Source organism: Halichoerus grypus, chromosome 14, assembly GCF_964656455.1.
Source record: "Halichoerus grypus chromosome 14, mHalGry1.hap1.1, whole genome shotgun sequence".
Classification (NCBI taxonomy): Eukaryota; Metazoa; Chordata; class Mammalia; order Carnivora; family Phocidae; genus Halichoerus; species Halichoerus grypus.
The window spans coordinates 39,726,118-39,746,307 of NC_135725.1; the positions used below are offsets into that span (position 1 = coordinate 39,726,118).

Sequence of the window (20,190 nt, forward strand, 5' to 3'; positions counted from 1 at the left end):
TGGAGTGAAAGGGGATTAGTAAAGGGTAGGAAAGAGGACCAGCCCCTCCCAGTTTGGGTGAGCAGATTCGGGATTAGTTATCAAGCAGAAACCCACATGGCATTAACAGCTCTGACATCAGGGGAGAAGCAAATATAAAACACTCAGCTCTAAGAGGGGCTCATCAGAGAATCCCCTCCGGAGTGTAAGGTACTGGAGAGAAGCTCTATGGGGAGTGGGTGGACTCGCGCCAAAGCTCCATTAGGATGGGAGACTTCAAGTCACGGAAATTAACTTGCTGAAGATCTGCTTCCAATTCTTCTTCCAGCTTCATGGTTAAATGTAATTAATGGCTGTGACCTGCTAATGAGTGCTTTTGATAAGAGACACCTATGATGAGTATTTTTTTTTTAATAAATAGAAATTTAAGATGAAGAAAGCTGAATGCTAGGACAGGGGATTTAATTATGTAGGTATTAAACATGTCAAGTTTTTAAAGGTAAATTACTATTTTTATGATTTGCTAGAAATGTCATTTTACAGATATAAAAAGCATTTTGAAGGGGGCTGGGGAGGGCTCATGCCTGTTTATAACAGTACAGAAAGAAAACTTAGGTAATTCATTGTGTTTTCTCCTTTTCAGCCTGGTTTTTATTTATGTGCTTCAGTCTCTGCGCAAAGGGCTGCAAACCAGAGATTTGTTCTTCACTCTTGCTTAGAGCAGAATGAAAGCTCATAAACTCCTCTCTCTGGGATGCATCTTCTTGCCCTTGCTTTTTTTTCATCACACCTGGGCTCAATTCCCAAGAGAGTGTGCGACTGTTGAGGCCTTAAGAAATGGTGTGTGCTGCCCAGACCTGTCCCCCCTGTCTGGGCCCGGGACTGACCGCTGTGGCTCCTCATCGGGGCGGGGCAGGTGTGAAGCAGTGACTGCAGACTCCCGACCCCACAGCGCCCACTACCCCCATGACGGCAGAGATGATCGGGAGGCTTGGCCCACACGGTTCTTCAACAGGACATGCCTCTGCAACGACAATTTCTCAGGACACAACTGTGGGACTTGCCGTCCTGGATGGAGAGGAGCTGCCTGTGACCAGAGGGTTCTCATAGGTAAGTGGGGATATGAGTGGAGACACAGTTCTTCCGGAGACTCAATGCATTTAAGAGAAAACTAAATCATCGGAACTGGAAGAATACCTGGAAATCCTATAACTCAACTGAGGAAGCTGAGGCCTGGAGAGGCTAGTAAGTTTATACCGTTTAAAGAGTCAAGGCTCAGATCTGAGTAATGGGATTTTCTTCTGAAACACTTACTGGGCAATCATGCTATTCAAGGAACTGTGCTAGGTGTTTATGACTAGACCTTTCAGAAACATCTCAAGGTAGTTATGTTAATTGTGGTAAGTGAGGTTCAGAAAGGTCTAATCCATATAGCCGGGACCTGGAAACCCTGGAATTCACCCCTGAGGTCAGTCTAGCTCTAAACCATGAGCTTCTTCCACTGCCCTTGCTAACGCACGACGGACCTGCCCACTGTTATGATCAAGTTCAGCCATTTGAGATGACAAGTCTCGCCTGTGCCCTATTAAATAGCAATAAATAACAAGGCTCTAAAGAGTAAATCCAGCAATACTTGGTTGTTTTCTATGTGCCAAACATTGGACCAAGGGTTTAACAAGACTTTTATTGAGTCTTTGTTATGAGCCAGGCTCTGATATAATTTTTATGTGTGTCCTCTTTAATCTTTACAACTATGTAAAGCAGATATTGTTTTTACATACACCTTACAGATGAAAAACTGAGACAGAAAAATGTGTGCAGAGTCATAGAATAAGTCTCTGGTCTTAACCACTCTGCCATGTTTCTGCAAGGTTTATGATTTTAAGAAGGCAGAAAGTTCCCCAAATATGCCCATGATGAGCAGAAATAAATATAAGATCACAGAATCATAAAGTCCACAGTCAGATTAAAGAAAGCTAACAGAAATCCTCGGGGGATGGGGGCGTGCAAGTAAACAGGCCTAAAGAAGGCATTTTAGTAAGGGATATTTTAAAAAGTATAACATGATTTAAGCATGCATGCAAATTATCATTAGTGGGTAAATGGGACATGGTGTTATGATTATGCTCACGAAGCCGATGTTTTCATGTTTGAACCTTCTTGAAGTCAGGAGAAACCTTCTGGACTTAAGTGCAGAAGAGAAGAACTACTTCGTCCAGGCCTTAGATACGGCAAAGCGCACAGTTCACCCTCAGTTTGTCATTGCGACCAGGAGATCAGAAGAAATACTGGGGCCCGATCGCAACACGCCACAGTTTGAGAACATTTCCATCTATAACTACTTTGTTTGGACACACTATTACTCAGTCAAAAAGACTTTCCTTGGGCCAGGCCAGGAAAGCTTTGCAGTGGACTTCTCTCACGAGGGACCCGCCTTCCTCACGTGGCACAGGTACCACCTCCTACAGCTGGAGAGGGACATGCAGGTACGCAGGAAACGTTTCAGTTCTCAGGTCCAGTTTGCAAGTCATCTTAACTCACTGGTTCTCAGTGGTCTAAACATGTGATTACTCTGCCTTTGACATTCTGTGAAGTTTCTCCCTGTACAGATTACTTACTCATTAATTAATCTTTATCTTTCGTGAAGGGAAAAGAGAATAACATCAACAACGAGGGAGCCAGTTGGGACATTTGTAGGTGTGATTTCAAGTGTTAGGCGTATTCTACAGCTCTGTAATTGAAAAACATGATCTTCATATAGCTTGCAACAAAAGACTCTCATTTGCTATGTCTTCCTTCTCGAATGTAAACCAATACCCCCTCCTCCTGGTTTGGATGAAACAAGTGGACATACACTTCTCAGGCTACCAAGTCCCAAATACATCCCCCATTAGACCACCTGATGATTCTAATATGGTACGGGATTTAAATTATGAAAAAAAAATCTTTTCCATTTATACTCTCATATTTTCATTGAATGCCATTTTGTCCCCATGGTCCGTACCACTTCAAGGCTTGTGGAAGAAACCTAATAAAATATCTCATCAATCAGATAGCATTTTTACTTAAAAGGCATCAACGTTTTTGGCATAAAGTGAACCTCAACCCAAACATAAGTATCTCCTGCTTATTTTTAAGCAGAGAGGCTCAAACCACATTAAAGCATCCCGCTAACACAGATACTTTATTATTATAGTTTCTTTTGCCAATTGCTTTCTCTTGAGAAAGGTATTGGAATTTTCAAATGAACTTTTAAATTATTAGATCTCAACTAGGAAATCCACAAAGTGAACCTGTTTTCTAAGTAAAATGGATTCCTTCCCTCAAATTAAAATCTAAAAATTAATCTGAAAATATCTGAGGGCAGAAAAGGTGCTTAGATTCATCTATTGATTTGCAGTATGCCTGTGTTCAGCATTATCACAAGAAAATAAATGGTTAGAAGAGAGAGAATTAATGCCCTAAAATACAGAATAAAATATTGGTATGAAAGCAGTCCAAACATATGCAGTTTGAGAGTGATTAAATTAATTCATCTGCTACTCTCAACTTCATATTTTATAGCTCTGATTACAAGTAAGACATTTAGTAGATTATGAGTAGATAAATCTGTCATTTGTAATCAACTCCAGATCTCCGTGCCTTCAAGTCATTTTCCCACGGGCACACCAAAACGAAAGGGCAGGTGGAAAGTATCTGAAAGCTTCGATTTTTCCTGTGTAAACTTCGACCTCTATGACTTACATTTTTAAAACCCAACAGCACAAGGGATCCAACAAATTACAGTCTAAATGTAATGCACAGTTGAAATGCCACATGAATATGCTCCAGCTCCCAAATGTCAGTTCTGAACCACAAACTGACTCTTAATGATCCCTTGGAAGCTGTCACTAATTTTTGTGAACCAGAACAATGGCTTCTAAACAAGGACTCTAAACCCTTGGAGATCAATAACCGAGGATACCTTGGAAAGCTTTTGGTCCTCTAAAATACCCCGAGGACAAGGAGATGCTTCCTAGAAAGGGCTTAGAGTAAAAAAGCAGAAATGTACTAAATGCTTTGGAGGTGAGATAAAACAATGGCACGCTCTACACTCTAAACATAACTCCCCAAAGGCCTAAGGGAATGAGAACAAGTACAATAAATACATGTTTTAGGGAACTCAATAAAATAAGCATGTGATCTTGAGTCCAGTACTTTTAAAATTGTTGAGGTCAGCTCTGAAGGGAAACTTGGTTCCTGGGCTAAAGAACAGTATGCACAAAGAAATATTTTGCTTCCGTTTAATATTTCCTGACAGTATTTGTTTAAAGCAGAAACCCAAGGCTTCACAGTTTAGATTCTAAAGCAGTGGTCTTTAAGTAAAACACCTTCAGTGCCCAGGCAGATAAGGTAAGTGTGAAAGAGCCTATGTAACCCGTGAAAAGTCAAATCTATGTATCTGGTGCTTGGAAAACCTGGAACGTACAACTGAGGTCTGCCTCGTTCTAATCCGTAGGTGTCTTCCACTACCCTTGATAACCCCCAAAACATTTTAAAGACCAGACTCCAAATGCCTAAAGTCATTTAAGTTAAATTTTAAAAGACAGACACAAAACAAAAAGTACTGCTCTACGTAACATATTTAAAGGCTGGATCTGGCTACAGACCCAGACTTAGTGATGCTTGAATTAAAGATATGAAAACAGAAGGAGATAAAGTGTCAAGGAGTGAAAGTTATTATTGAGATTTTTTGGTATAACCAATAGAACTGTAATTACCTGCCTAAAAAGGAAAGGGAAGACTTCCCCCCCCCTAAAAAAAATCATATGCAGAAACTTCTCTATAATGAGCTGAGTTTCATTCTCTCTAGTGCCTCAATGACTGCTTGTGGTATATGAGAAGATTTGCTAAATAAGGTATTTAATTCCTCTGGCTCCTCAGACACCACGAATATACTCACTGGTTCTAATTGCCCCAAGAGAGCTGATAGAAACAGACTGCCAGGGAGAAAACCAAGCGAAGAGGGAGAATTTTAAACAAAAGCAGAGAACACTAATAATAGTTTCTGTGATCTAGGAAATGTTGCAGGATCCTTCGTTCTCCCTTCCCTACTGGAATTTTGCGACTGGAAGGAACATCTGTGACATTTGCACCGATGACCTGATGGGATCCAGAAGCAACTTTGATCCCACTCTTATCAGCCTGAATTCTGTCTTTTCTCAATGGCGAGTGGTCTGTGAATCCTTGGAGGATTATGATACCCTGGGAACCCTTTGTAATAGTAAGTTCCAAATGACATCCAGGATTCAGAATTCCCTACTAGATAAAGAGATTAAATGTGTTGCCTGAAGGCCCTTCATTCTACTAAGGACTTCAGAAGAAAATCTACTTTTACTTTAGAGAATCAATGTACAGATATATTCCTTGAACACTGGGGCTATTCAAGGCAATCTCTAAGGTTCCAGGGCAGACAGAAAGTGTCTATACACTTTTATATTGCTTCCCTTAAGCAATTTGGTTAGTGCATTGCTCACTCTCTTATTCTGTAAACGTTCACTCTCTTATTTTGGAAATGTATAGTTATATAAAATTCATGATCCTCTTAGCACACTCAGCGCTGCTTAGTAGTCATGTGTCTTGTGCTAGAATTTCATAGAAAATTGTTTCCCTGGGAAATCTGAAATGTGCAGAAAGAGTTGAAGTGCCCAAAGAGTACAATTCTAGTCTGAGGGTCAAAAACAAAAGGTGATGTGAAGGATATCTTTAAGAAAAGGAAGATTCTGGGGCGCCTTGGTGGCTCAGTCGGTTAAGTGTCAGACTCTTGGTTTTGCCTCAGGTCATGGTCTCAGGGTCTTGGGATCAAGCCTGGCATCAGGCTCTGTGCTCAGAGGGGAGTTTGCTTGAGATTCTCTCTCTCTCTCTCTCTCTCTCTGCCCCTCCCCCTGCGCGCTCTCTCTCTCTCTCTCTCAAATAAATAAAATAAATAAATAAATCTTAAAAAAAAAAGAAAAGAAAAGGAAGATACTACACAGAAAATGTCTGCCTGCTAACTACTTTCCATCTCTCTCAAAGCGAACACGTAGAGAGAAAGCTTAACCAGCTGTCTTAGCTAGCATCCTTTCTCCAGTGATTTAAATGCCACTTCTGCCTTAGGGCAAGTTTCTGTTATATGTGGATCTGTTTCTGAGTGTACCATTCTCTTCCTTGGATCACATTATTAGTCTCTGTGGTACTAACACAAGGTCTTAATTATTAGAGTCTCCCGACCCCGTCTTATTTTTCTTCTTCAGGCATGCCTGGTTATTTTAAACTTGTTCTTCCATGTAAAAACTAGATTTTGGGGAATTTATTTTATTAACATCTTCATAGTACATTTTACATATATTCTCTTAAGTTTAAAATATTAAATTCCTTATAAACTTAAAAAAGGATATTCTTAAAAAAAGAATATTCTAAATAGAACAAAAAAAAAAATCAGTAGATTTTTTTCACCATTAGAAGATTGTTTACCTGTGTATAGGAATAAGGGAAGAGAGAAGTGACAGTGTATTAAGTTTTTTCTATAGAAGTTTAAAACTTAGAATAAATTTCTTATTTGTTTGGCATGCTGAATGAGTGATCCCCCCCCTTGAAATAAAATTGAGAATCAATATATCTTTAGATACCAAAATATTAATCTCTGAGCAGGCCATTGTATTTTGGCCTGGGATTTTTTTCCAGACATTTTCTGGTCATACAGATGATTGGATACCAAAGTATAGCACAGCTTACGTGGGTAAATAGGAGAGAAGATACTGTTTCATCACAGTCTTTTGGTCAGTTAGTCTAAGTCTCATAACAGGACACATAGTTTCATGAAAAATTAAGATTATGTACTTTAAATGAAACAAATTTGAAGATTACTCCTTGTCTTAGCTCAAGATATAAATACCAAGCATTTTATTTATTAGGCCAGTGAAAGATAAAAGGAAACTAATAGTTGATTCAACACATACTATGTATCTGATATGGTGCCAAATACTTTAATATGATATCTTATATAATTCTCCTAGAAAGGGGTGCCTGGCTGTCTCTGTCAGTTAAGCCTCTGTCTTCTGCTCAGGTCATGGTCCCAGAGTCCTAGGATCTAGCCCTGTGTCTGGCTTCCTGCTCAGCGGGGAGCCTGCTTCTCCCTCTGCCTTCTGCCCCGCCCCCCTGCTTGTGCTTGCATGTTCTCTTTCTCTCCCTAATAAATAAATAAAATCTTTAAAAAAAAGTAATTCTCCTAGAGATTCTTTCCTTTCTCTACTGTTTTTGGATGAAATGATCCATTCCTGTGGTTCCATTGATCATCTTTTACAGGACAGCCATGAATGAACATTTTTAAGGCAAATCTTCCTTGCATATCCCATGCCTGTGTTATCATGGGCTTGTTGCACGATGTCTCTCCAATGTCCCATTAATGCACCAAACTTGGTAACTTTGAAAGAGTGAATTAGTGACACCTAAGCCTCTTCTAACCAGTAAAATATCATCGCTGATCCATCACAAGAAAAATGTTGTTTCTACACAGTATTTCCTAAATCTACTTTCTCCTTCAGACACTCAGAACTTTTTATTCCTTCCTGCGTGAAAACTCCACAAGACTCCAATCCATACGATGTTTTTAGGTGCATTGGCAGAGGTTGTCCATGTGCAAACAAATCTAAATAGCCCTGGGTTAAATTAAACTGGTTTAAACTAGTTTCTTTACTATCGGAATTCTCCACTATGAAACTCCATGAGAGCAAATTAGAAATGTAGTGTTTTTGAAACCCATGTAATTTATAAATTTTTCTTGGAATTTATTGACACCTCCCGAACAATAATCCCTAAAACATAAACTTGAATTGATAGTTTACCCAGTGGTATCTGAAAGTATTAATAATAATGTATGCCTAAAAAATGTACATCTACTTTCCAATCTCAATCTTGGCATATGTTTTGTTTTTATATTATATAAATAAATTTGCTATGCTAATTCATCAGGTACTAATCATTATGTTAATTATAATAAACATTACAACAGAGTAAGCTTTATGAGTGAGGTAAAATGAATACAAGTTGAGGTTGTAATATCACCTCTCTCACCCCAGTGGATTATTCTGCATATACTCTCAGGACACACACGCTTCTCTGGAGACCACCGGAACAGACAAATGCAAAATGCTCCTAACCAATCTCCTCTCCTCCCACCTACCTAAGACTTCTCTTCACTTCCTATTGAATTAAATATAACTTTCTCCTATTGCTCTGTAGCTTTTCATTGTTCTCACCATCCACTACTCTCTTACATCGCCCTCTACTCCAGGCAAGCCATTTCCCACACGGACCTCTTTTATAGCCAACACGATCTTTCCATACATCAGCATACAACAAATGATGATTTAGCATCTATTCTATGCCAGGCACTGTGCCAAGATTAAGGGATGTACTGGTGAGCAAGTACAGATAGAGTTCTTGCTCTGACAGAGCTTATCTTACAGATAGGAGAAAGCTTAGCATCTCTCGTTATTACCTCTGCCTAAAATGTTTGACTTGTAACATTTCTCCTATTTCACCTGAAAATTCTCCTCAGTCCTTCAGGGCTCTTTGCAAATCTCTCTTCTTTAATGGCGCCCTTCTGGAGTCATCCAACTGGAAAGGATTGATATTCTCTCTCAGTCTCTCTTTGTCTCTTTGTCTCTCTCTCTGTGCCCCTTCTCTACCTTCCTGTCTGCCTCTTCCCCTCTCTTTCTCTCCTTCCCTCCCTCCCTTAAGGCACCTATCCTATTACCCCTAGTATCACAGCTCTTTGCCTGTTTTTCTTACTGCCTTTTAAAAAGTTTAATTATTTGCTCACATCAATTGCTGTAAAATATGAATCTATTGAAATATAGACCACCTCCCAAAGAAATTTTAGATTGTTTTTCTTTATTTCTCTGAAGGCTTGAAACAAATAGCATTTGAGTACAAAATTTCACATATATGTGAAATATAGATTTCAGTGTGGAATTTAGGTTTATGAGATTATTTTGGTAAAATTCAATTTTCCAAGGAATTTTGATGTTAATATATTCTCATTACAGAAGCATACATTGATTAAACAAATACCAGAACCTCTGTTTTGTGACCTTTTTTTTCTTCCAGTGATTTTATGTATCACAAATCTAACTCTGCTTGCATGATAACTTAAATTTTCTCACTGTAATGCCCCTAAGTATGTATTTTTTAAAACTTTCTCTTCTACCAAGGAGAACCTATCTTTCCATGTTCTTGCTATGTATAAAAATTAAAGAGCAAAGATAAGATCTCTAAATATTCTATAAATGTTTACATAGCCCATCCTTTTTCCAGGTACCGAGGGTGGGCCAATTAGGAGAAATCCAGCTGGAAATGTGGCTAGACCAATGGTGCAACGTCTTCCGGAACCACAGGATGTCGCTCAGTGCTTGGAAGTTGGTTTATTCGACACCCCTCCTTTTTATTCCAATTCTACAAACAGTTTCCGAAACACTGTGGAAGGTAAGTAAAAGAAATCAGCGCTTTGAATTCATCTGGTTATCACAGCCCCACAATGAACTGTTCACATTCAGATCTCTTTGAAAAATCTTTGAAAGACACACTGATCCTGTGAATTTACATGAATGTTGCCTCCAATTACGATGCAGTCACAATTCTCTGCTCAAGAAAGAACTTGTTAAGTAAAGTGTCAGACCATGAAACTCTTTTTAATTATCATAGGAGAAGCCCTTGGAAATTATTCTTCAATCTCTTAAGTACCTAAAAAGTATTTAAACTCAAATCTGTTAGGTGGCTGATCATTAGGTGTATAACTATATCAAATTCTAATAGAGTCAAATAATATTGAAGACTTTGAGAGCTTATTAAATTTTTCTTAAAAAATAACAATAAAAAATTCTAAACAATTAGCTGACAGCCAATAAAGCCTGGTTGGGGCATATATTTCATTTAAGTTTGTATCATCCTGTAACTTTTTTTAAAGGTCTATAAAAATTCAACTACCATATAATGATATTTAATTTGATTTTCCTTATTTAAGTCAAAGCATTTTAAAGCTGAGGAAACTAAAGACCAAAGAGCTAAAATGAATATCCCACGATACTCAGTAACAGAGCACAATTTCAAATCCAAATTTTCTAAGTCCAGTGTCTTTAATGATAAATTTTGATATCTCTAAATCATTATTGAAACATATTTAAAGTTTTAAAACAACAGAATCACATTTAACGTATTATAAACCTCTTACTGTCAAAATTCACATTATATACAGCATTAAATATGTTAGACTCTTCCCCCTAAAGAAGAATGGGAATGGATCTCTCTGTCCCCATGATCTGAGATACTTGATATAGGTATCTCATCATTATTTTCAATTCTCTCCCCTTTTATCATCAAAACTGCATGCCATTCTCTTTTATCTTTATGTTAATTTTAATAATTAAATATGAATGCACTGATTCGGGGATTATTCAATAAATAATCACTCTATTTTGACTAAACTGGTATATATAAACTAAGGCCATAAGCGCTAATTTCTAAAAGAATGTGTAGATTGCATCTTATTGAAGCCCAATCAAAAGACAAATTACTCTGATTTCCTGACAGAATGTATGAAAGGACCAGAGCCTACCAGCATGCCCTGTATGTTACAGGCAATCTTTAAACATTTTGTAAATAAAATAATGGAATAAATGTATGAAACATGGCTAAATAGTGAGAGTAATTATACAAATGGGTTAATGTATTTTAAATTCTAATTTTATTTTATAAAATGTAACCTTTCCCTGCTCTCCCACCTCTGATTCTTAAAGCCAAACACGCACACTTATAACTCCATCCCACATCATAGACCCTCCATTTTTATTTGTGATCTATCCTCACCTTCTGCCCAATATATATAGACATGATATATATAATATGTATAATATATATGAAAATATATATATGGAAAATACATATAATATATAATATGGGATATATAATATGAGAAATATATAATACATGTAATACGGAATATGTACATATTATATGGGAATAGCATATATATATATCATATAGAATACTGGAAATGTATTATATATATAGAATACCAATAATTACCAGAAGTTATATAAATGTTTCAACAAATAGGCTCTCCAGATGTTTAAAACTAGTACAGACATGGTAAGAATGCTCTGAGAAATTGTGACTTTTCCACAAAAATAAGATAACTTTCCAAAAATAAATCTGCTGACAGTCAAAAGGAATAAGGTAGGAAACTAAAGTAACATCTGACAATGTAAGTTCTAGGACAATCAGAAGGATGTTCTCCCAATTGTGTCAGCAGTTTTTAGAAGGAGCTAGAGACTTCCCTTGTCTTTATTTCCACTAGACCAATGTTTGCCTTGTCAAAATAGTGTGTTCTATATATTTTGACTGGTATCCTTTGCAGGTCATTATTTTTCACCTAGAGGCTACATTTAGCATGTCAGGCCACTGGCTTAAAGCTAACCTAGCTCTGGGCATAGCAGGAAATGTCACCAACCATAGGTCCAGAGAAGCGATGCTATTATATTAAGGTAAAAATTGGCCTGACAAGCTTAGGAAAAATTGTTTCCCTATACAATCACTGTTGCTGATTTGAGAAGTAAGATATTTGTGACGGTTTTTACTATTCTCACCCCTATTTTTATATCTAGGTTACAGCGATCCCACAGGAAAGTATGACCCTGCTATTCGAAGCCTTCACAATCTGGCTCATCTATTTCTGAATGGAACAGGGGGACAAACCCATTTATCTCCAAATGACCCTATTTTTGTCCTCCTACATACTTTCACTGATGCGGTCTTTGATGAATGGCTGAGGAGATATCATACTGGTAAGATGTTTTCATATGATTTTTTGCAGGCTCACCAAGGAGACTGCTTAGGTGCTATAGTTATCACTATAGAGCAAGCACTTGACACATCTAAACTGCACTTCAAAATAAGGACAAAATAGCTATGATATCTAGCCGTTTCCAAATATCCCAAACTACTTTGAAAATGCCGACAAAACATCCCTTACAATGGTTAGAAGAGGATATTTACTAGCATTCACTCGGACTAAGCACGTAATCTCTTCTCATTTTTAGTATGAAAAGATGACTATCATGCTGCCCAATTTTTTCTTCCCCATATCTTCCAATGAACATTGGCATTGCCTTTTTTTTTTATTTTTTGGAACATTTTTATTGTGAATAAAAAAATCTTACTGAGCTCTTCTTCAATACCTAAAAGACAAAAAATTATACTCACAATCCACAGTTTTGATTTTTATTACTTCTGGCCTCCTATAAATGGAAATTTTGTCCAACTTGAAAAGTTAATATTGGTTTTTTATCACAGCATAGAAAATCTCTTTCAACTTCATTTTAATGCATTTAAAAAATATATTATTTAAAAGGCCATTTTCTCTTCACTTCTATTTAGCCGAGAGGCTCACATTACTTTTCAAATAATGACAGTGCTTCTATTGGTTAAAACATTATACATTTTCATATTTCAAAACTGTTCTAAATTTTGCCTTCTGTGCCTTTACTTCATCACACACACAAATATAATGTTGGGGATTAACTATCTATTGATTTATCTATCCAATTCGACCAGTCTCTTATTTCTTTGTGTGTGTGTGTGTGTGTGTGCAGTAGAAACCTCTAATCCAACCTGATTATGGGAATTAACTAATGTGTTGATCAAAATCATATGTTCCATCAGAAAATCACTGAAGAAACAAATAACTTACACGTAAATATTCATTCATCACCTGCTATGAATTCCCTGATTGGAGTGCCACCTATTTCATATGTATTTACATACATACCTACAACCATAATGAATTATCTACAATTTACAATGTCTATTTTTTAAGTGAAACAAGAAATTAACAACCCTTGAGTTGCAATGAGTGCAGTATTATTCTAGATTATCATAATGTCTACCTTATCTTTACAACCATAGTGCTCACTCCTAATTCTTACCCAATATCTCAGGCATTCATCTTCAACAAATATTTCCTAAGCATTCATATATTTAATAGAACACAAAATCCCTCTCTTTCCACAATCATAATTATCATTTTACGTATGTTTAGCTATATTACTTTTATGACAGTAACAAGTAAACTGGAGTTAATAGGTTTAGGAATGAACAAAAACTTCCGTTAAACACACACTTCTGGGAACTAGACAACAATGTATGAATTGTAGTTATGCAGCGCTTCAAAATGCCAGGGCTGTCAGTAAGTTTTTCTTACTTAACACTTACTTAAGAAGTAAGAGGAAGTGGAGAATCTTGGTTACTTTGGCAAGTCTCTTAAGGGGAGCTTTCTTTCAACCATGAAAACAAGTATTCCTTTGCCTTACATATCTTGATTGAAAAGATCATTATTTCACATTCATAACAATCCATTAAAGGTCATTGATGAACCAGATAAACACCTTTCTTCTTAGTTATTTTCTTCCTGCTCCCTTTGTTTGTGCTATAAATAGCATAAGATCTCTCAGTTACCTGGAGTGTAGTGGAGGGAAAAGCACCATAAATGAAAAATAGGGTACCTGGAGCATATTCTGACAAAATATGGCCATAAAATTATAGGACAAGCCAATGTAAACACTTACAAATTGCATGAACACTAAACACTAACAATTAACCACCTGCTTAAATAGTCCATGTATCTGCAAATGTCCCTTGAAAAACAATGTCATAGAACAACTATGTCAGAGAAAAAAATAAAACGATTGGGAAGATTTCTAAAATTATCCTTATTGTAGAAGTCTCTGTTGAAAATAAGTCTATGAGTGGAGGATGGAATTATTTTTCAGGGTGTATTAAACCGTTTTTATAGATAATGAGAACTCTTCAGAAATCATAGGATTATAAAATTATTAGGGTCAGAATGGAATAAGAGTTACATTTTACAGCTGAAGGAAATTATAGTCATTCACAGGGTAATGTCTGTTACAGAATCCTCTCATTAGACCTGAGGTAGAACAGTATAGAACATTCCAACTTTATTTAATATAATGTTAATTTTTATTCACTAACATTTTGTATCCATGTGCACATTTAATTCGAGTCTCTTTTTTTTAAGTGAGAATTATGTGAATTAAGTTTTAAATATAGTACTCCAGAAGTTCAGTTTTTTCAGAAGAGGCAGTTTATACATTTCCTAGGACCAATCACTACTATTTTGCCCTGAGAGAAATGAAGTAATTACACATAAACTCAAATCCTTTCACAAATATTATCTGATTCCATATCCTGGCTATTGTGAATAATGCTGCAATGAACACAGGTGCAGACATCTCTTTGAGATACTAATTTCATGTCTTTTACATACACCCCCAGAAGTGGCATTGCTGGATCATATGGTAGTTCTATTTTTAATTTTTCGAGGAACTTCCATTTCTGTTTCCATAGTAGCTGCACCAAGTCCCACCAACAGTGCACAACAGCTCCCATTTCTCCACACTCTTGCCAACACTTGTTATCTCTTTTCTTTTCGATAATCACCATCCTAAGATGTGTGATCTCTCATTATGGTTCTAATCTGCATTTTCTAATGATTAGTGATATCTAGTACCTTTTCACATACCTGCTGACCATTTGTAAATCATCATGTCACACACCTTAAATATAGACAATTTTTTGTCAGGTGGACCTCAGTAAGGCTGGAAAATAGAGTATGAGCACCTACTGTTCTTACGTAGTCTTCTAGGTACCAGAAATACAGTAGAATAAAAAACGCACAAAAATATTTTCCCTCCTGGGACTCTCCTAGTTGTTAGTAGAAATGACAGTAAAAATATGTAAATAAATATATAGTATGTTAGATCGGGGAAAGTCTTTGTAGACAAAGAAAAGCAGGAATGGGGTTAGGGAGTATGAGGTAAATGCATGAGGGAAGATCATCCCTAGATGAACAAAGGAGTCCACTGTGACTGGAGCAGAGTGGAGAGTGGAAAGAAAATGATGGGAAATAAGGTCAGAGGGACAACAAGGGGAGATCCTGAGGGATGTTGGATGAACCTCTGAGATGGGGAGCCACTGAAGGGTCTTGCATAGGAAAGTTTCATGACAATTCTACTGTTATTGTTTGTTATTTTTATGATTATTCCTCCACTCATTTTAATGGGTATGACTTTATCACACAGCTGATGCTGAACTGCGTTGAGGCTGATCAAGTCAGGTTCTAGTAGAAAGGTGAAATGGAAAGTTAAAAAATTATCTAAATTATTAACTTTAATATCTAACTTTAATAAATAATTAAAAATAATACACCAAAATGTGAGTTCCTTGAGACCAGGCATTTTGTCTGTTTTGTTCAGTGCCATCACCTCCATGGCTAGACCAGTGTCTGGTATTGGAAAAAGCTCAACAGATTTGAATAGATAAATATTTAATTAGCATTAATACATAGTAAATTTAAAGTCACAAAAATATTAACACTACATACCATTTTTATGATCAATTGTTTTTTCAAAGTAGATGCTAAAACACTCTTCTGTGCTTCCCAGGATCACAGTGACTGTTCAGATAATATACTTCTTGCAAACAGAAAAATCTAATACTCCGTTAGCCTTCTCACATATTCCAGCTCTTCTAAATATATTCCCACTTATGTCCTGCCCAAGCCCACTTCCAACTCTGGTTTTGAGTTATCCCATCTGGTTTAGTTGCATCAACATAAATGCACAACAACAATAGCAAAAAAGAATAATCTTTTGCCACAAAGAGCATATCACTCCTTTTATCCCTGATGACAGAAACTCACTAATAATATAAACACCTGTAACTTGCATTTAAGTAGAAAGAGGAGAGGTGGCAGGAAGTAAATAATATTCCAGGACCTTGATTTGAAATTGTAAGTGTTTTTTCTAACAGAGTAAAATCTGGAAATAAGTTAATATTTATATCTCTGAAGATAAACAGAAAAAGTGAAGAATACTAAACAGATATATTCACATTCAAGGACAAATTTCCATTAGATACAGTACCTCTCAAATTTAAATTTAAGATGAAGCTACAGCAAACTACAGGTCCATCTTTGGAAAAATAAGTTCAATGAATTTTTTCAAATAAGTTTCTGTAATTTAAAAATCAAACAATTAGTGATCATCATAGATGATAAAATACTAAAACTTCCCTGCTTTTAAACTTTTTTGATCTATTGAATGATATGCTAGTGCCGTATTCAAAGCATTTGAACTCTGTTTTATGCAATTCCCTTTTCTGCTGTAGTGAAACTATGTTTATGTCTTTATGCAGTGTAAAATATAAAAGAAATTTTTATGTTATCCTAGAATATTTCAGGTCACCTTCAGAACATAATAATCTATTAATACTAACTTTATTATGTCTATTAACAAGATGTCTTTGGCATATTTTAGATGCATCCACGTTTCCACTGGAAAATGCCCCAATTGGGCACAATAGACAATACAACATGGTGCCATTCTGGCCCCCAGTTACCAACATAGAAATGTTTGTTACTGCTCCAGATAATTTGGGATATACTTATGAAGTTCAGTGGCCAAGTGAGTATTGAAAATGTACCTTTACTGTGGAAACTTCCTAAAGCAAATTTGTTGCCTTTTAAGGTAGTCACAGTATTCTGTGGCCTGTAATTTCCACTTAGATTTAGAAGGTGTTATGTGGATTTTTATTTCGGGATAAAGAGATTGAATTTAACATTTGTTGAGAGCTTGCTCTGACCTGGAATTAAGTTGATTATATAGCACACTATCCCATTAATCCCTACCACTCTCTGAGGTAACAATTGTAATCCTCACTTTACAAATAAGGTAGAAGGGGCTAGCCATGATTAGCTTAGAAAGGGTAATTGTCAAAGATCACATTTTTAGTAGGCAGGGAGAATGAACTTTGAGCTTAGGCCCATGTAATATGCCCCAATTTTTCTACTACATAATTGTGCCTCGTTATCTTTATTATGAAAAAAAAAAAAATGGAGTGAGATACTCCTCATTGCTTTTTCTGAGATTTTGAAATTGAAGTTTCTTGTTTAATTTCCAGTCCCTTCTCAACAAAGGCAGTAGGGTGGAAGAGCACACAGCACATGGATTCTGAAAGACTTGTGCTCCAAAACCAACTCTAGTGCCTACTAACCAAGTCACCCAAGTGGCTCAAACCCTACAGCACCATTTTCTCAACCTTTAGAATGGAATTAACAATAACTATCCCAATAGGGTCCACTTATTATGAGAAATTGGGACGTGCCTTCAAGATGACCGGTGCTATCCTCAGCAATGTGGCCAGTAAAAATTATATATGAAGAATTTGGTAAAATGCCTGCAACACTGCCTAAGTTTAGGGTATCTGATTTTCGGTGGCAACTATTTTACTGTTTATTCTTTGTTTTCCTTTTATTTTTCCAATAGGTCGGAATTTTAGTATTTCTGAGATTGTTACCATAGCAGTAGTCGCTGCATTATTACTGGTTGCAGTCATTTTCGGGGGTGCTTCTTGCCTGATTAGGGCCAGAAACAACATGGATGAAGCAAATCAGCCTCTTCTCACGGATCAATATCAACACTATGATGAAGACTATGAAAAAATGGAGAATCCTAATCAGTCTAGGGTCTAATGATAAAACCAATTCTCTTATGTATTAGTATCACAAAAACACCTGGTTGAAAAATAATAGGTTAAATTTCTTCCTTTATTTACTTTCCCTCTGTTACTTTCTTCCTTATGCGTGCACATTAGAATTAGAGCTCTAAGTATTGTTTTTCAAAACTGGGAAGAGTCAAAACCTTTTTTAATGGGTTCTATGTTTCAACTCTATTTAAAATGGTAGGTTGTATGTTAACTAACCAAAATTTAAATAAAAACCTGAAACATTAAAAAAAATAAATAAAATGGTAGGTTGTAGGCACGTACCCTAACCCCTAACCCTAATCCCTAACCCTAACCCAAATTCTAACCCTAACAGTAACCCTAACTGTAACCCTAACTCTAACCCTAACAGTAACCCTAACCCTAACCCTCTGGAGAGGTCCCTGAACGGCAAAATACTAAGCACATACCCTAACCCTAACCCTGAATCTGAGAAAGTGGCTTCCTGAACACATGATAAGAAAAGCTGAGAAGCAGCCTAGTTATCCTAGAGAAGACCTCAACATTTAAGAACTGGTAGTATTTCTGAAAATGGGTGTGAAGGTAGAGATTAAAAAAAAAAAAATGGTAGTTTGCACCAACTCCATGGTATATAAGCAGAGAGTGTGAAGATCTGGGGCACGTTTTAAAAGTCAACTATATGACAATGTAAATAAGCTATTGTGCTTTGTGTATAAAGAAAAATCATGATAGTAAATCTCTGATTAAAATACAGGAGTAGGAATTTCTACAATGTTAAAATGCAAATACCTTTCCGTTTGTTGACATTGAACAACAGGAAGCCACATTTATTAATTTATTAATTAAAATCAATTACGTGGAGCTACAAATGGGATCCCAATTAACTTTTTGAAACTAGAATTCCCCCTGGGCATCAGCATACGTTTTAGTGTAAGGGTCAAAGTCACAACAAAATCATAATCATTGTCACATTTTGAAGTGATAAAAACTTCACTTTGTTTAAAAGACAATTGATACTGTGTCTGATTGCTACTATGTTCTACCTCTCAATTCATTGAAAAAGGAACTACCCATTTATACATTTCACCTCCCAGTTCCTCTTCCAGTATCTTAGAGGTCCACAAGCCAGACACAAAGGTGGAGAACACACGATACGGTGTTCTACAGTTACCATTCAATTGATTGTGTTGACTCCAAATAGCATTCTCTTATCACTTACCAGCCTTTTGTATGTTTTCAAAATAAAATATTAAAAATATTATTTCCTCAGCCCCCTTTTCTATGCACTCGTGCAAGACTGTCATTAATTTTTTTCTTCTTCCTATCTTCTAACATAAAATATTTTTACTATTTTTGATCTTGGGCTACTGAAACTATATTCCCAAAGAATTTTAAAGTCTGGTCAGTCTGAACAAATATTTTCAATAAAATCAGCAAAAGAAATACTAACAATAGTAATCATACACTATAGAAAATGGGGAGTCTGATATTCCCAACTCAAGAAATAGAAACAAGATTAATGTTATATACACACAGGTGTGCCTGGGTGGCTCACTCGGTTAAGCGTCTGCCTTTGGCTCAGGTCATGATCCCAGGGTCCTGGGATCGAGTCCTTCACTGGGCTCTCTGCTCAGTGGGGAGCCTGCTTCTCTCTCTCCATCTGCCTCTCCCCTTGCTTGTGCTCTCTCGTTCGCTCTCTGTCAAATAAATAAATAAAATATTTTTTAAAAACTTAAAAAAAGGTGATGTACAAACAATTGATTACTGGTTTTCCCTATACTAAGCAATCTGAAGGCTATGTACACAAGATAAGTAGACAAAATGTGATAGTGAAAGAGAATGCATGTACTAATAGTATCATTTAAATTTTCAAATAGCATTACTGAATTGATTTTCTGAATACATTTGATTTATTAAAATATTATATACTCATAGCTTTTCAGATAACTTATTGTATAATGTAAGGTTTCATTTCATATAAACATCAATAAAACCAAGTCCACCACATCATATTTTTAGAGATTTTTTTAAAGATTTTATTTATTTATTTGACAGAGACACATCAAGAGAGGGAACACAAGCAGGGGGAGTGAGAGAGGGAGAAGCAGGGTTTCTGCTGAGCAGGGAGCCCAATGTGGGGCTCGATCCCAGGACCCTGGGATCATGACCTGAGCCGAAGGCAGACACTTAAGGACTGAGCCACCCAGGCACCCCAGAGATTTTATAAACATTTATTAGGCTCATCCTGGATTTCAGACATAGTTCCAGGTACTGTGGATTTGGGGAGGGGAAAGTAAGGAATATAAAATTGAGAAGGTCACATTTGATGTGGGCTTCAAGGAAAGCTAATGGATTTACCAAATTCAGGAGTAGAGAAGGGTACTCCATGCAGAAATGACAGCAGGAGCAAAGTGACAGAAGTTTGGATGAGCATGGAACATTCAAAAATATAAAAGTAGGTCAGTGTGGTTAGAGCATAGTTTTCATGGGGAGAGTAGAAAGATAAATTGGGAATAAAATTGGTGTCATATATGAAGTCCTAAGAAATTTGAAATTCATTCTACAGGTAAGAGGGAACAGGGAAGAGTCACA

General features: G+C 36.5%; 1 protein-coding gene across 1 annotated transcript; it reads left to right on the top strand.

The window, feature by feature from the left end:
• The first annotated feature begins 680 nt into the window (after window positions 1-680).
• TYRP1 (tyrosinase related protein 1) lies at window positions 681-19,471 on the top strand. The gene is made up of 7 exons (XM_036079440.2): window positions 681-1,089; window positions 2,146-2,465; window positions 5,038-5,242; window positions 9,316-9,483; window positions 11,661-11,840; window positions 16,392-16,538; window positions 17,400-19,471. The coding sequence occupies exons 1-7, from the start codon at window positions 705-707 to the stop codon at window positions 17,603-17,605; spliced, it is 1,611 nt and encodes a 536-aa protein (XP_035935333.1). The 5' UTR covers window positions 681-704; the 3' UTR covers window positions 17,606-19,471.
• Window positions 19,472-20,190: the final 719 nt, after the last annotated feature.

Excerpts from the sequence above, each read along its gene's own strand:
- TYRP1 (XM_036079440.2), top strand. The coding sequence starts at position 705 with ATGAAAGCTCATAAACTCCTCTCTCTGGGATGCATCTTCTTGCCCTTG. Across the intron at positions 2,466-5,037 it reads AGCTGGAGAGGGACATGCAG|GAAATGTTGCAGGATCCTTC; the intron begins GTACGCAGGAAA and ends TCTGTGATCTAG. Across the intron at positions 16,539-17,399 it reads TTATGAAGTTCAGTGGCCAA|GTCGGAATTTTAGTATTTCT; the intron begins GTGAGTATTGAA and ends TTTTTCCAATAG.